Below are 16711 nucleotides of genomic sequence, written 5' to 3' on the forward strand. Positions count from 1 at the left end.
AGTGAAATTCTGCTGTCAGCAGAGCTGGCCCGGTGTTGTCAGGAGAACCTTCAAGTGACCTTAAGGGTGTCGTTCTTCATAACACAGAAATTGTAAATCTGTTTAGTTTTGAAGGTTAAGGCACTACTGTGAATCTCATTTGTAATGAGATGGCGTACACAGAACAGTTCTAGAAACAGGTTTGGCTTACTGATGGTATGCATTTTAAGTAGAGGAAAGACTTACACCAGTGTGCTTCTGCAAAGAAAGTGTCATTTCATGTAGGCTTTTTTAAACAATACACAGTGTCAGGTTAAGTGGTAAGGCTATGTCAAGATAGTCTGAGTAAATGAATTCTAGTACTAAGTAACGCTCTCAGCAAGTGTCTTCTAGTCTGAAATCCTTGACTCTTACTGAAATCTTAGTTGCCTGCTTCCTGCTGATATAGAAGTTGAAGTGCCTTTGTTCTGAAGAAGGAACACTGTAGTTCTGATATCCTCCAGACTAGCTATACTCCATTTATATGCAGTATTTAATAGCTGGGATTGGGTGGATTAGCAGGATGAATAGAGATGGGAAACTGAAGTGATTGTGGTTATGGGCTTACAGATGGGGAGTTCTAAAGGTATAACCAACCATGAGTGAACTGTCAGGGTGTGTATATTGACTTTGCAGTTCAAAATTATTCAATGAATATGCAAATGCCTGCCATCTGCTTGACTAGCTGTAGGTGATCAGTCACTAGTGCCTTGCATGCGCTCACTGTGTTAGGAACATAAGAAATCCAAACTGGATTAGACCAATGGTCCATTTAGCTTAGAATCCTGTGTTCCAAGACTGGCAGGTGCCAGCTGCTTCGGGGGAATGAATATATCAGGGCAACTTAGCTAGTGGTCCGTCTCTTGTCATACAGTCCCAGCTTTTGACTGTCTGAGGCTTAGGGACAACCAGAGCATGAAGCTGCACCCTGACCAATCTTGGCTGATAACCGTTGGTTGACCTGTGCTCTGTGAACTTGTACAATTAGTAAACCATTGTTAACTAGGGTGCAGGGAATTGCATAACTGTTATGTAAAATATCCCAGAGGTTGATAGACTGAGACAATTCTATTACAGTATAATACAATATTTGTTTTATAAGACACATATTGTCCTACTCTTCGGGTATGAGCTGACACTGAATTACCATTGCACTTTAGAATTAGCATCCTATTCAGATAAATGTTTCAGACTATTGGCAAACTCACGCAGATGAGACTGTAACAATTTACATTTGGTTCACATTCTGAAGGTTAATTTCACAGTGATAAAGGCTAGAGAGATTTTAATGGATGTTTAGATTCTGGAGCGTGAGATAGCAATTACCAAGTACAAATTCTGGGCTCCTAATCTGACCACCACCACACTAATCCAACCCCTTGCCAAGCACTGTGCCTTTAAGAGTAACAAACTTTATCTAAGTATTCTGAGAATAGAAAAGAAAGGCTATCTACTCATTACACTCAGACATAAGTTCCCCAATATTTACCACTAAGTGCATGCATTTCACATGCCTTGGATGACGTGAAATTCCTCAACAACAGGAGGTATCTGAGGTATTCAGGACCCAAGCCACATGAAGACGTGGTAGACCAAAGATTTGCAACACCCAAAAGTGAGTAGATAGCCAATATTGCTGTCAGAGAACTTGTTTAGTATGCTTTCTGTGGCTTACAGTATCAAGCAAGCAAGCAGACTTGGCTATGCTAGCTGAAGCTTCCAGTCATAGATTGAAGTTACAACAGCTGGTTGACATTTTTGTGTTGTGTGTACTGCACACAGGTTTGCAGCAGGCTGCAAAATGTCATTTGTGTTGTAAATTTTCCTTATTTTAGTAGATACATTCTTCAGTACGGAGCAGATGCAATTAATGCAAACCTTGATTTTTAAAAAATTGCTTCCTGCTGTTCATTTTCATAAGCAAATTATTTCTGTTCATGGAGGAAAAACTATCCAAGCTTTTAACTTCTCATTTTATATCTGTGTGGGTCTATACCTTCGATATAATACCTATCAAATGTTGTGTGGGTTTTTTTTGTCTTTTTTTGCTAGCAGTTATCATGAATCAAAATGGTATTACAATGAAGGGGAAAGATTTGATCCTTCTCAATGAAAACTGGAATTAAATTAAATTTGTTTCTCTGCAAAATAAGTGGAATCCCAACTAATCAGGAACAACCAGTCCTTTATCAAATAAGAACCAGTGAAATGCAGCCTACCCTGCTCTTTCCGCTCAAAGTGATCATAAAATGATATACGTGATAGTACCAGAAGAGCGTGCTGATGTTTTAATACTTTTCTAGCCATTCATTTAATGGCAAAATACTTTCCCCTTTCTTTTGAACTTTCATATAGCATTTGCTTTATTTCTTTAAGCTGTGAAAAAAATCAGCATTTTTTTTTCATATAAAAGTGCTGATACTTCTTCTGCTCCTCAGGTGTAAAGGACCTGCGAAGAGGGAAACAGACACCATGGACACCTTTGTTGATTCATCTTGGTATTTTTTCAGATACATTGATCCTCATAATTCTGACAGGTAAGACATCCAGGCAGCTTGCAAGCAGACCCAGTGTCACATGGGTGTTCATGTAACCTGGACCTCTTTTATGTAGGAGAAGTAGATAAAAAAGAAAAAAACAATTGGCCAGGTGCTCATCCTTATACCATCTGCTCAGTGCAGCAGGATGGGAAGCTATCTGGGAACCTATTATAAGTTCCTGATTCTCCGCATTCTGACTGGCCCTGCTCAGGTGAGAGTAGCCTTGTGAACTGTCCTGAACTATGAAATATAACTGTCAGCCCCTAACGGGACATGAAAGGGCTGAGACTGCATTCAGCTGATGGACCCACAGCTTTTACCTTGGTAGAACTTTGATAAGTTGCTGATTTCTGCTTCTCCAACAGTAGAGTAAGTCTCTTATGCGCATAGATGAAAAGTGCTTTTTCCATCAACTAAAGGGGAAACAATCAGTGTCACCTCTGTAATATAGACAAAGCCCTTTTCTTCATCAAGGACTCGCTCGTGTCCATTCACCATGTGAGTGCTTGCTCTATGCACCACGGCTGGCAGATTTTCCGTTAGCCATATCTGTAGGGAGAAGTGTCTCGGTCCTTCTTGCCACCAATGACAGTTCTTGAAACTTGCTCGCCTCCGCGTTAGCTGTGACTCCTTTTTCCAATTCACTGGACTTTGTTTTCCCTGTGAATAGTTGCTATTGTTAATGTACTGTTATCAGTTACAAAACAAAAAAAGCAGTTATTTAGCATTTAAAGACAAAAAATAATTTATTAAGTGATGAGCTTTTGTGGGGCAGCCCACTTCTTCAGATCTGGAGATAGTGCTGTATTGGAACATCACACCCACGAAAGCTCATCACCTAATAAATTATTTTGTTAGTCTTTAAAGTGCTTCATGACGGCTTTTTTTGTTCTGTGAAGATACAGACTAACATGGCTACCTCTCTGTAACTGTTATCAGTTAGTGATTCATCCCATAGGGACTTAACCTTGGGATCAGGGCATGCCCATTCTCCAAGCTTTAGAGTCGTGTCACAATCAGTCCATGCCAGTAACCGACCCCCATTCTGGCTGTTTGCAGTACTTTGGAGAGGAGCACATTGATCATAAATGACTTGCAAATGCGACACTTGAGCCTTGCACGGAAAAGGAGAGGACGTGCACCTAAAAGTTCTACTACTGGAATCCTCCTTAGCTCTGGTGCATGGCCAATTGGACTCTGCACTGAGCACCAAAACATCAGTGCGCAGCACTCTGCCGGTGCCATAGGTCACATGATGCTTTTTCCTAGGACCACACAAACTAATGCAGAAGAGGGGCAGATCTCCAGGGCCCAAGAAGAGTAAGACCAGGATGCCAGCCACTGCTGACTCTTCTTCTGTGGTGCAGACAACCTTTAAGGCCCCTCTGGAGTGACGCTTTCCTGTTCGCTCCCCCCACTCCCTCCCAGATTGGCGATAAACAACTCTGGGTGCCATCATCACCAGAGACCTTGCAAGCAGCCCAGGACATAAGGTTACTGCCAGTGCCGCTACACCTATAATTGCAGGACCTCACCATGAACGGATGTGTACCATGATACCACCCCGGTCTCCACAGAGCTATCTCCTTCTCAAGAGCCTGCAGCCTGAGACAGTCCCCCTGAAAGCTCCAGGATCACCGAGGACTTGAGCTGAGCCTCTCCAGGATTTAGGCACAGACTTCCAAGATGCCCCTGCAGCATGTCTGTGAAGAGCACAGGGGTTGGCGGTCCCATTCTGCTCCGATCTCTTTGCTGCTCTTACTACAAATCTGCCAGTCACTGACATCCACACTGCAGGTCTTGCAGCAGTTGGCATTTTCCAGGGACCCATTCATACCACTGATGCATGTTTTGGGCACTGACCTTCTTAGTGCACAGTACTACACCAAAACCAACCCTCGCTCCTGGTGTCCTGGCACTGCATGCTCTAGCAGCTTGACCTCTAATCAGGCCTCAGTTCCTACAGCTCAGGCAACCCTCCCTATGCCTTTGGTACTGCAGATGGGTTCACAAATGACTTAGTGGCCCCAGGCCTGGCCAACTGAATGGCACTTAGGGAACGTATCTGCCATGTCCGAAGTACAGTGCTCAGTAGCCAGCATGTCAATGGCGCCATCAGCCTCCTGCACTCAATGCCCTCAGCCACTGGACACTTTGAAGTCTGCCACCCCGCAGATGGAACAAGAGTTAGAGACTCAACCTTCTGCCTCCCTGGCAGAGGTGGGTGTCAACAACAGCCAAATCAATGCTCCATGCTACTTCGGACATGACAGATGCTACAGCTCACATGATGGCATAGGTGGTATCCATGCAGAGACTGTCGTGGCTGCTCCTGTCAGGTCACTCCGCTGTGGTATGACAGTCCATACAGGCTCTACCATTCAGTGTTGCGGGCCTGTTTGCAGAGCAGACAGACGCTCAGCTGCATAGATTAAAGGACTCCTGTACCACCCTCCACATAGTGGGTTTATACAACCTGGGACCTGAATGCAAGAAATTTAAGCACTAGGCTGCGCTTGCTCAGCCTTCCCAGGCCCAACTGGACACTGAACAGAAGAGATAAAAGACCACATCCAAGAGACCTTTTTGAGGATGCGCCTGAGGACAACATACCTCTCAGACTGCAAGGATCCTTTCCCTGAGTTATTCTCTTGAGCTACGTCTACACTACAGAGCTCTTTTGAAAGAAGCCCTTCCGGAAGATCTCTTCCGAAAGAACACACACGAAAAAGCATATCAAAAGCGTGATCTGCTATTTTGAAAGAGAGCATCCACGCAGCCCCTGCTCTTTCGAACAAATGGGCCAGGGGTCAAAAATGAAGGCCCTGCGGAGCATCTAAACACATTTTCTTTCGAAAGAAGCTTTCAAAAGGGGACACTTTTTTCCTGAAATGGGAAAGGAAGAGTGATTTCAAAAGGAGCACCACATTCTTTTGATTTACTTTAGAAACGGTGCTTTTTGTGTGTAGATACTCCATGGGCTCTTTTGAAAAAGCCCCCTTCTTTCGAAAAATCTTTTGAAAGGGCTTACTAGTGTAGACACAGCCCCACTGTTTGCATCCTTTCCTTGCTGCTTGATGCAGTATAACTATGGACTCTTGGGTCCTGGGTACGGTGTCATAGGACCAGCCCATCTCTACCCCTCCAACTCCTCCTCCCGGTCCCTTTTCAGCTTACACTGAGAGAATGAAGGGGATCTGGATATCCACCCAAAGGATCTCCACTTGGATAACCTCATGTATTTGGACGTGCTACCAGTTGGTGGGTGCCCAGCAGCCCCCACTCGTCTGGGCACATTAGGCAAGAGTACAAGCCTCCTCTGTGGCCTTACTTGCCAATGTTCCTATCTTGAAGATTTGCAAGGCTGCGACTTGGTCCTCAGTGCACACTTGCACTATACCCTGACAAAAAAAGCCAAAGAGGAAGCCTTTGTTGTGTTCAGCATATTCTTAAACTCCTCCAGCCTCTGGAGATACACTGCTTGCAGTCATCAACACTGAATGAACATGAGCAAGCACTCGAAGAAAAAGAATTGGAATGGGTGTTTTTTGAGATGTGTTGCTCATGTCCATTCAACATCCCGCCCTCCTTTGCCGCTGTTGGAGTTTTCCTGCAAAAAGGAATGAGCGGTGCAGGGGGACTGGAGGCACCCTACACAGCAGGGCATGTGCACACCACTCTGAGAGGTGCCTTTTCCAGTTCCCCTACAGATGCTGCTAAGAGGCACCCTTCTGGCATCAGTACATCTGGCAAGGACTCACACCTCTGTTGAATGAACAGGAGCAACGCATCATGGAGAGCACAAGTGGTCTTTACATTCTGCCACTGTCTAAGAATACAGCTAACTAGCTTCTTCTGGGCTTTATAGCAGTGCATTCGGCTGGACAAAGAAAGAAGTAAGAAATCAAGCAATTTCACTCACTCAGATACCGAAATTAAGAAAACCTCTCGTCTACACTACCTCAAGTCATACTAACTTAGGTCCAGAGTTTAAAATGAAGTGTTTTCTTAGTGGCCTATTGTCAAGTTATTACAGCAGCTAAACACAGTATTACAAAAGGAAACACTAGATATGCTATGCATTAATGACTATAAATATAAACTATGCATTAATGACTATAGGGCAGTGTGAGGCGAGCTGTGTACTTGCTGCATCTTTTGTAGTTGCTAGCAGAGCTGATTGTGCCCCTTGAGGCTCTGTCAAACTTAGCATTAAAGCAGGCTGTGCAAAGGTTAGCTCAACAGTCCAAAAGGTATTTTCTGTACGTTGTCCAGATGAGATTGCTCTCTACAGTTGCTAGACAGCCAGCCAATAATTACTGCCTCTTAAATATTTTATGAGCTGTTCTGTAGGCAAAAGGCTAGCCATACATTTGATAAGAGCATCACTGTTTGGGTTACTAAGTCTTCACACAGATGTAAATGGAAAGTGTCTGATAAAATGGCTTAATTGTATCCAGCGAATTGTAGTATATGAGGATCCTATAATAGGTTCCCCAGCTGTTGGAATCTATCTTGTTTTAACTGTCAGTGTTGCTGATTTAGAATCTGACCTCCCTTGGGTGGGGAGAAGCGCATTTTGTTGAAAGTTGTCTACTTAACAAAAATTCATCCTGGTCAGTGTGTCTTTTTTTTTGACATAAACTCAGTCATTAAAATAATGTACATGTTTGATTTGGTTACCTGCGTTTTGTCTCACATGAGATACTAAACACTTCTTGCTTCTCTTGGTGGGAGAGGAAAGGGAGTTGATGAAGAATTTTTGGTTATAAAATTTTGAGGGCTATGGAGAGAGCTCTGTTTACTGGTCATAGTTGTTTTTCTGTTACAGGTGGTGCTTGTGCCCTGAGCACAGTCTGGATGTGTACTGATATACCATTCAGTAGTATCTTTGGAATAAATTAATTAAATTACAGCAATAATGTATTTCAAATAGAATTGGGCCAAAACAAAATTCTCAACAGGATCCATAACTCAAAGTAAGGTCTTGACTACACATGAACTTTTACTGGTTTAGTTAAAGTAGTGCACACCCCTGTGTGGGTGCTCTCATTTCTTGTTAGCTTACATCTGTTCTTAGTGGACTTAAGTCAAACAGAAATAAGTCTGACTTATAATGAAATAAGTGTCTACACAGCATTTTGCACAGATTTAACTAAATCAGTTAAAAATCAGACCTTTCAGCTAGGTATATGCAACAAAGATTTATCAGCATGGCTGTGTCAACCAGAGGTGTGAAAAAATACCACCGTAGTTACTGTAGCTATATGACATGACAAAAAAATGTAACTACAGATAAGTCAAGAGTAAAGTGCTTCTTTCAGTAGAGCTGACATCATTCAGGGAGAAGGTGTTACTTTGCCAACAGAATACTTCCTTTTGTCTGCCTCTGCCATGTCTACACTGAGGACTGTGCTCACCCAACACATTTGTAGTTTAGACAATGCCTAATTAAACTGTACATAGACTGGCCATTTTATGAGTCAAACTCCAAACAGGACACACTGGACGTAGGAAAAGCTCAGATTCGCATTTTGAAACTTTATATACAACAGTATTCAGATTAGAGCTTGTTACTAGTCACATTATAGACATGGGAAGTCCTGGTTCCAGTTTTTATTTCAGGCTCATCTCTAATAATGGAAGCATTGCTAATATATAGCACAATAAAATCATAATTCTGATACAATCTGAGGTAGCCCAATACTGAGATTTGCTTAAGAGTGGGGTCATAAAGCATGCCTCGAAGAGACATAGTTACTTGCGTTGGTGTAAATGAAACTATCTTTGAAGTTTCAATTTACAGTGCCCCAAATGAATATTCAGAATGTTTTTAAACACTGGAATAGGTGTCATGCTGCCCTCCAATGGTGGCAATGCAAACTTCCAATTTTAAAAAATAAATACATGAAATAATTCCAATATTTTAAAAATTCATTTATTGTTATACATTTTGGAGAGTTATATATAAAAATATATTTTCCCACAAGATATCAGTTACTAAACACACAAGACTAGATCAAATAATCACACCACATTTATGAAAGTTCTGTAGAAATCACAACAATATTTCCATAGCATTTTTATGTAGATTTAAAGGTGATACATCAGATGTCATGTCATAGTCATTCGCCTAACATGATATATATAAATCATATTTTAGTAGATCTGTTTCTCTATAGCTTTTAAAAATTCTCTCACAGATTTTTAACTTAAGCAAATCAACCGTTGCTTTTTTTAAAGATAAAGAATTAAGTAAATAGCAAAATTAATATAATGTAGTTTTTGATATACATGTAGCTCACAGTGAGTAACATTTTTCAGTCAAGTCTGATTGGACCTGTTCTAGTAAACCTGTGTGTTTTTTTTTCTCTTTTTTTGCTTTATACTTAAGGTGCACTTTCTGCCACTTTGTATTTTAGGCCTTTCGATAAAGCCTTGGCCGACTACTGGATGCCTGTGGATTTGTACATTGGGGGAAAGGAGCATGCAGTTATGCATTTGTACTTTGCTAGATTCTTGAGCCATTTTTGCTATAATCAAAAAATGACCAAACACAAGTAAGTATTATTAATTTTTATGGAAAATTATTCAGCCATCAGTCTCAGACTGCATCTAGCTTCCACAGCAGAAGTTTTATAGAGCTAGAAGAGGCAGAGGTATCAGTATTATTTTCAAGAGAACGTTTTACATTTCATTGTCTGAGCTTGAATTTTCTTCCTTGTCAAATTTAGCTTAAATGATCAGTTTGCTACAGTCTGTATTGCATTTGGGTGTGTCTACATTAGCAAGTACATTCAAAATTGAGGTTGAAAGATGGCCTTCTTTCGAAATAACCCCCGCAGCTGCTACCCACACTCTATGATCTTTCTAAAGTAACTTTGAAAGGGCAGGGCCATTTCATTGAAGTTGGTCCTCCATTCCCATGCTGGGAAGAGTGTTCTCTTTTGGAATAATTTTTTGAAGGGGGGCAAGTGTGGCTGCTCCGCAGCCAGATGTTTCGAAAGAGGGAGTCCTCCATGGCAGCGATCAGCTGGCAAGTGGCGTCGCTGCTCACAGCGCGAGCAGAGCTCTATGGATCCAGCGTCCAGCCTCGTTGAAGAAAGCAGACTCCCACACACCCACAGGCAGGAAGCTGAGAGCGTACAGGCAACAAGGAGCCCATGCTGCTCTCCAGCACGCTGCCAGCTGCAAGGCCGCAACCAGCCTGCCTTGCTTTCCGGCACCGTGGCCGGCACCCTGGACCCTTGTCCATGCCAGGGGCCTCCCAAGGAGACCTGGGAGTCGACCCAGGAGGGGAGCCAGGCCCCGAGGTGCCAGGCCCCCTCCCGGACAGAGGCCGAGCTGCGGGACTTCCTCACCCTCTAGGAAGATGAGGAGGTCCTGCACCAGATGGGGGTCCAGCACCACAATGTCGCAGCGTTCAAGCACCTCTCCCAAGGGCCTCACCAGCTGGGGTCACCCCACCCACACCCCAGACCAAGTGAGGTCCAAGGTGACGGAGCTCCACCCAGGGATATTGCAGGGCCCGGGACATGGCCAGGCGGTCGAGGCAGCACCCACCAGCTGCCCCTACTTTAAAGAACGGGACCGCCTCCTTGGGCCCAAGGAGGCAGGGGCCCCCAGCTGTGGTCCTCGACACGGTGGACCCCAACACTGAGCTGGAGCCCAAGACAGGGATGGAGGGAGAGGACCTCCCGGGACCGGCAGCCAGCACCAGGCACCCATGGATGGTCAGGCCACTCCAGACCATCAGCGATGACGAGGGCTCAAGCAAGGGGGCCATTGTCGTTGACGTCCCATCTGGCACGTCCAGCCAGACCGCTTCCAACCATGCCTCGCCTGAGTTCCTGGAGGGACCCACAGGTATGTGCCATGCATGCCCAGTCAACCTGGGGCACGGGGAGGGGGTGCTTGGTCCCACCTGGTGTGGCCGAAGCCCATCCATATGCCCGTCGGCCCCGTGGCACATGCAGGCTGGATGGCCCTGCTCCCCCGTCCTCAGAGGACTAACAAGCGGCACTCAGCACCACGGGGCCAGGCCAGCACCATAGGCCACCTGACCATGGAGGGGTGGGGGCACTGAGGAGAGCTCATGCCCGCAGCACCTGTACAGGGAACCCTGGGATGCGGTCCCTGCAGGGCCCCTGGACTGGGGGAGTGGGGTTCACAGGGGCCATCACTTGGGACTAAAGGCCCATTCCTCTGCCTCTCCTGTCTCCGCAGTTCAAGCCACCAAACCAGCCCTGTCACGGGCCCAGGGAGCCTGACCACTGAGGGCAAGGGAGAGCAGCCTGGACCCCGACCGGGAACAGTGTGAGGCTGCCGCTGGGCCATTCACTGGCATCACCAGGACATGGAGGAGGAGGTGGATGATGCAGCCCACACCACAGCCCTGTGGGACCTCATGGGTGCGCTACAGGAGTGGCTTGCCATGGAGGGGCAGGCCCAGGACCAGGTAGTGGCCAACCTGGATGTCCTGACCCAAGATGTGGTTGGCCACCTGGCCTCGGTTGCTGCCCCATCGTGAGCCACTTCCGCACCCACTCCTCCCACCCCCACCTCATCATCCCCCATCACCTGGCCGCCCTCCCCCGTGCCCCCTCCAACCTCCCCCTACCCCCAATCCCCACTCCCACCCTACCCCCTGCAACGGCCCCTCCCCCACAAGCCCACCTCGCTTCTCTGCTTCCTACCCATTTCCCCCGGCCAGCGTCATGCAGCTAGCCCACATATTGCTGGCTAGTGCTGGCCAGGAGGAGGCCACACCCCCCATAGTCGGGTGGCCTATGGTGCTGTCCTGGCCCTGTGAGTCTGCAGGAGACCTGCCCCAGCCACATCCCTACCCCCCTGTGCCGCCAGCCCCCGCCCAGCCTCAGTGGAGCTCCGGGACACGGGGGTGGGAAGGCGCAGGCGCAGGCAATGGGGATCCATGCCTTCGACCCCTATTGAGGGGTAAAGCCCCCTGCCTCGAATCCTAGCTGCCCCCCCCGGGGCTTGCAGAGTGCCCGCCCAGGGCCACTACGCCCCTGTAAATAGTTCCCCCTGCCCCCCATTGGCTGTTCTACCTGCCTGTAAATAGTTCCCACGAGTATACAGAAGCAGACAGTTATAACGTGCTACTAAACTGTTTATTGTTGTATAGTAGCAGAGAGAAAGTAGTCTACATACTATCAAAACAAAAAAGCAGTCCAGTAGCACTTTAATGACTAACAAAATAATTTATTGGGTGGTAAGCTTTCGTGGGACAAACCCATTTCTTCAGATCACAGCCAGACCAGAACAGACTTAAAATGTAAGGCACAGAGAACCAAAAATAGTAATCAAGGTTCACAAATCAGCAAAATATTATCAAGGTGAGCAAACCAGAGAGTAGAGGGGCAGAAGGGAATTAATCTGACTCTTGACTCCCCACTCCCTCCTGCCCCTCTGCTCTCTGATTTGCTCACCTTGATAATATTTTTCTGATTTGTCAACCTTGATTACTATTTTTGGTTTTCTGTGCCTTAAATATTAAACCTGTTCTGGCAGGGCTATGGTCTAAAGAGGTGAGTCTGTCCCACAAAAGCTCATCATCTAATAAATTATTTTATTAGTCTTTAAAGTGCTACTGGACTGCTTTTTTGTTTTGTTTATTGTTGTGGTTAACCTCATGTCCCCTGCACATGTGTGGGGGTGTCGGTGGGGGGCGGGGTGTGCAGGGCAGGGGGTCACTGTGGCTCCCACTCGAAGGCCTGGTGCAGGGCATCCCGTACCTAAACCTCGTCCTGCTGGGCCTGGCGGCAGGGGGCTGCTTGTACCTGCGCCCCACCTTGGCAGCCCATCCCTACACAAACGGCTCTTGTTTAGCCTCCACAAGGTTGTGCAGGATGCAGCAGACCCTGACCACTGTCGGGACACTGTGGAGGCCCACCTCCAGCCTGCTGAGGAGGCATCTGAAGTGCCCCTGCAAGCAGCCAAATGCCCGCTCGACTGTATTGCGAACCTGGTTGAGCCACTCATTAAAAAAGGAACTGTCCAGGATGGTCAGATGGCTAGGCTGAGTGTGTCCCATATGCAGCCTTATCAGCCAGGCCTGCAGAGGGTAGGCCACATCCGACATGATGCAGGGTGGCAGCATCGTGTCCCGACATGGAGCTGCCACCGGGGCATAAGGGTCCCCTTGGCCATGCAGCGACTAAACTTCAAGTTCCAGAACACCCTGGCATCATGGGCGCGGCCAGACCAGCCCACATAGAAGTCCTGGAAGTGACCATTGGCGTCAATGAGTGTGTGCAGGACCACGGAGTAGCAGCACTTTTGATTCACATAGGCACTGCCACTGTGCTCCGGGGCCCGGATGGCAATGTGTGTGCTGTCCAGTGCCCCAGAACAGTTCAGGAAGCTCAAGTTCTTGAAGCCCTGGATGGTGTCCAGGTCCCCCGCGAGGATCAGCTGCCACAGGAGGTCCCTGTTGGTGGCCTGGATGACCTAAAGGAAGTGGTGGTGGGGGACATGCTCGTGAGTGTGGGGTGGGGTGTCCTGTGCCTGCCCATCCCCTGCAGGGCACACCTCCTTGGGGCACTTGCTCTCTGTCCCCTGCATGCCTGTCTATCCCTGCCCCCCAGTTCCTGAGAGTTCCCCTTGCCGGGGTGCCCCCCACTCCATGCCCCCGCATGTGGTTTAGGTGTGACCCAGGCACAGCTTACCTCATTGAGGACAGCCCCTACAGTGGCCCTGCCCACCCCAAACTGGTGGCCAACGGATCAGTAACTGTCCGGGATGGTCAGTTTCCAGAGGGCAATGGCCACCCTTTTCTGGAGCGGGAGCACCACCTCATGTGGGTGTTGCGATGCTGGAGGGCTGGGGCGAGCTAGTGGCAGAGCCCCAGGAATGTCCCTGTGATCATCCTGAAGTTCTGTAGCCACTGGTCATTGCCCCAGTCCTCCAGCACCGGCCGGTCCCACCAGTCACTGCTTGTGGGGAAGCGCCACAGGCAGTGGATGACCTGGGGGACCAAGTAGGAGCATTGCATCCTCAGGGCAGCCTCCAGGAGGGTGGCTAACAGGGTGGCCACCCAGAGCTCCTGGTGCACAGCGGCCAGGACCGCAGCTAGTGCACCGACCACAGTCTCAGTGGCTTAGGGGAGTTCATCAGGGTCCATGGGGGACCGGGGTGCCTCCTCTGCTCACTCTCCTTCTGCTTGGCTAGGGACAGTTAGCTGTCCCTCATCGTGTGCAAACTGAGGTGTGGGGTGGGGGCCCTTTAAAGGGGCGATATGCAGCAGCCCCGGATGGGCTTGTCCGCCATACAACCCTGCGCGCAGCATTTTCTGCCCATGTACTTTCGAAAGGGCGCCCTGGGACGTGTGGACCCTCCCTTTCAAAAGGGCAGTGGGAGCCATTCAAAAGGGCAGGGCAGACCTTCGTGCCCCATTTACCTGTGTGGAAGCTCCCTTTCGAAAGGGCATCTTTCATTGTTTGTTTTCGATAGCCATCCTTTCAAAACAGAGCTGTAGTGTAGATGCAGCGTGTGTGTGTGTGTGTCTGGAGTATTTACTGTCTCAGAGCACTAGTAACAAAATATTGCCATAGGCCCACACCCTGCAGAGGATTGCACATATTTAGCTTTATGTATTGTGAGTAGAGCCATTAATTTGACCATGCTTCTTTAGGCACTGAGTAGTTTCATTAATTTAAATGTAACTTTTTGCTGTGCTGAGTTAAACACTTGTGTGCAGGATTGCAATTAACAGTATGAAATGGTTCCTGATAGTTTTAATAGTTCCTGATACTGCCTAAATCCTTTGGAAAAAAAAATTTTTAAAGGAAATATTTTATAGCATTTATAGCATTTATAGCATTTTTATAGCATATTTTTAATAGTTCCTGATACTGCCTAAATCCTTTGGAAAAAAATTTGGTTAAAGGAAATATTTTATAGCAATTTCAAATTGTATTTCCTTTAACCAGCAGATGGAGTCATCCCAACATAGTTCCTATAGTGAAATCTTTTTGAGCTACAGGAGATATTCAGTACTGATTTGTATTTGTTTCTAAGCGCTGCCTTCTGCCCCAGATCCTTTTACAGGCTGAGCATTTCTGATTTTGGGCATTTCTCCATCCTTCTGTGGTCTCCCACTAGAACTAGATACGTTTCCTTTATTTTTCTTTTTCCCCATACATGGTAAAGTATTTTATACTCCATCTTTGAGCTTCTTGCCTTATAAACAGAAACTGGAAATGTACATACTTATATTTAACTTTTATCAACATGGCACCTGACCTGAACTAACACTGTGTCATGAAAAGACAATTGTTCCCTGAAAAATTACCTCCAGTTGAGTTCAGTTTTTGGTGCTCTGATTGTTTATTTAAAGTTCGTCTATTTGGTGAAATATGGTAGTTATTTAAATGCCTCTTTTGTATTCAGTTGATTGCATGCGAAAATGTTTGTGTGAGAAAATCATTTTATTTTTTCACCTTTTTGTAATTTTTGTAACTATTTTAATTAGTGATCTGAGAGGGCTTGCTTTCCTGAAATATGGGGCAAAGACAGTCTGTGAATCTCCCGTCTTATGACTGGAATATAAAACAGTTAATTAGGGTTTGATCGCTTCTCTTTTAAGATGGTCTTATGATGGCAGTATCCTTTTACAGCTTATATATTTTAAGAGCCTTTTATTTATTGTACGTAGTTAAGCAATTGAGTCATCAGATGCTTTATGAAATACCATTTGGAAGGAGCTTATAAAGACACTTGGGCTGTGGCCACGCTTGGCCAAAACTTCAAAATGGCCATGCTGATGGCCAAATCGAAGAATACTAATGAGGTGCTGAACTAAATATTCAGCACCTCATTAGCATTTGCACGCTTCTGGCCGCAGCGCTTCAAAAACATAGCTTTCGAACACGCGTGGCTTGGCACGGCTACACGGGGTCCTTTTCGAAAAGACCCCCCACATTTTGAAATCCCCCTGGAATAAGGAGATTTCAAAATGTGTGGGGTCCTTTCCAAAAGGACCCCCGTGTAGCCGCGCCAAGCCACATGCATTCGAAAGCAGCGCTTTCGAAGCACTGCGGCCGGAAGCATGCGAATGCTAATGAAGCACTGAATATTCAGTTCAGCACCTCATTACTATTCTTCTATTTGGCCATTAGCATAAGCATGGCCATTTCAAAGTTTTGGCCAAATGTGGCCACAGCCTCAGTGCTACACTGTTAAATTACGTATAGCTAAAGCAAAGTTAAAATAGGATGGGCCGTGTAACATGTAGAAGTTTCTAAGTTTACCCTTATCCCACATCTGCCTACTGTGGGAATCTTAGACCTTCGTCTGGGTTAATCAGTGCTGGCAACTGTCAGAAAGGACACTGGACAGTGATCCACTATTGCAACACCTGTGTTCTTGTTCAAACGTGAATGTTGGGGAGAGAGAAAGAGGGATGCAGAAAGTGACTGGAAAGATAGCTTTTTTCATAAATAGTTTTCTCTCCCATTAAAGTTTCTCTTTAAAATATCTTTTGACTTTTGCAGGTGACAACTCTGTCAGTTGTCAGTGTGACATTCTTCTTTTCATTAAAATGTCTAATTGAGGTCAGCATCTAAGTCTTTCTGTAAAATTTGCTTTTGATAGCTATTTTCCACAGACAGGTTTCCTTTTCCTTTCATTCTCAGGGAGCCTTTTTATAAGCTCTTGGTTCAAGGTCTTATCAAGAGTCGGACATACAAACTACCAACAACAAGCCAATATCTGAAGCGAGAGGAAATTGATCTCACTGGTAAGAGAGCCTGTATGGGACAACCAGCACAGGTGCATCCAGAAAAGTCAAGGGTTAGTGCAAAGGATGTACAAGTCATAGTGTATGGAAAATTCATCAGTGAGAAGTGAATCCTTGTAATAATTAAACCGGTGATTGACTTTTGTGTTTTTTCTGGACTCATAAGCTAAAAACTGAGTTCGCATACAGAGCAGATAACTATTCCAGTTGCCTGTTAACTATTACCAAGCACAGTATTTCCACTATATTTGTTTTTACATCAGTCTGGTCTGTGTCCAAAAATGACTAATGACTTCAGTAACCCATGTGAGGCCATTCAATAACCCATGTGAAAGGAGATGGTGGTCTTAACTGCATTCCTGGTAGATGTCCACATTACAAAACGTTAGCAAAG

At 46.1% G+C, this 16711-nt stretch overlaps 1 protein-coding gene across 2 annotated transcripts in view; it reads left to right on the top strand.

Moving 5' to 3' along the window:
* The window catches only part of LARS2 (leucyl-tRNA synthetase 2, mitochondrial), a 124106-nt gene that overhangs the window by 80689 nt on the left and 26706 nt on the right, over positions 1-16711 (top strand). For both annotated transcript variants that reach the window (XM_074988249.1, XM_074988248.1), the window contains 3 exons: positions 2457-2555; positions 8981-9118; positions 16214-16317. In XM_074988249.1, coding sequence (XP_074844350.1) covers positions 2457-2555; positions 8981-9118; positions 16214-16317 — 341 coding nt within the window. The remainder of the gene's footprint in view (positions 1-2456; positions 2556-8980; positions 9119-16213; positions 16318-16711) is intronic.

The sequence above is a fragment of the Carettochelys insculpta genome, chromosome 2, assembly GCF_033958435.1.
Source record: "Carettochelys insculpta isolate YL-2023 chromosome 2, ASM3395843v1, whole genome shotgun sequence".
NCBI classification, from domain to species: Eukaryota; Metazoa; Chordata; order Testudines; family Carettochelyidae; genus Carettochelys; species Carettochelys insculpta.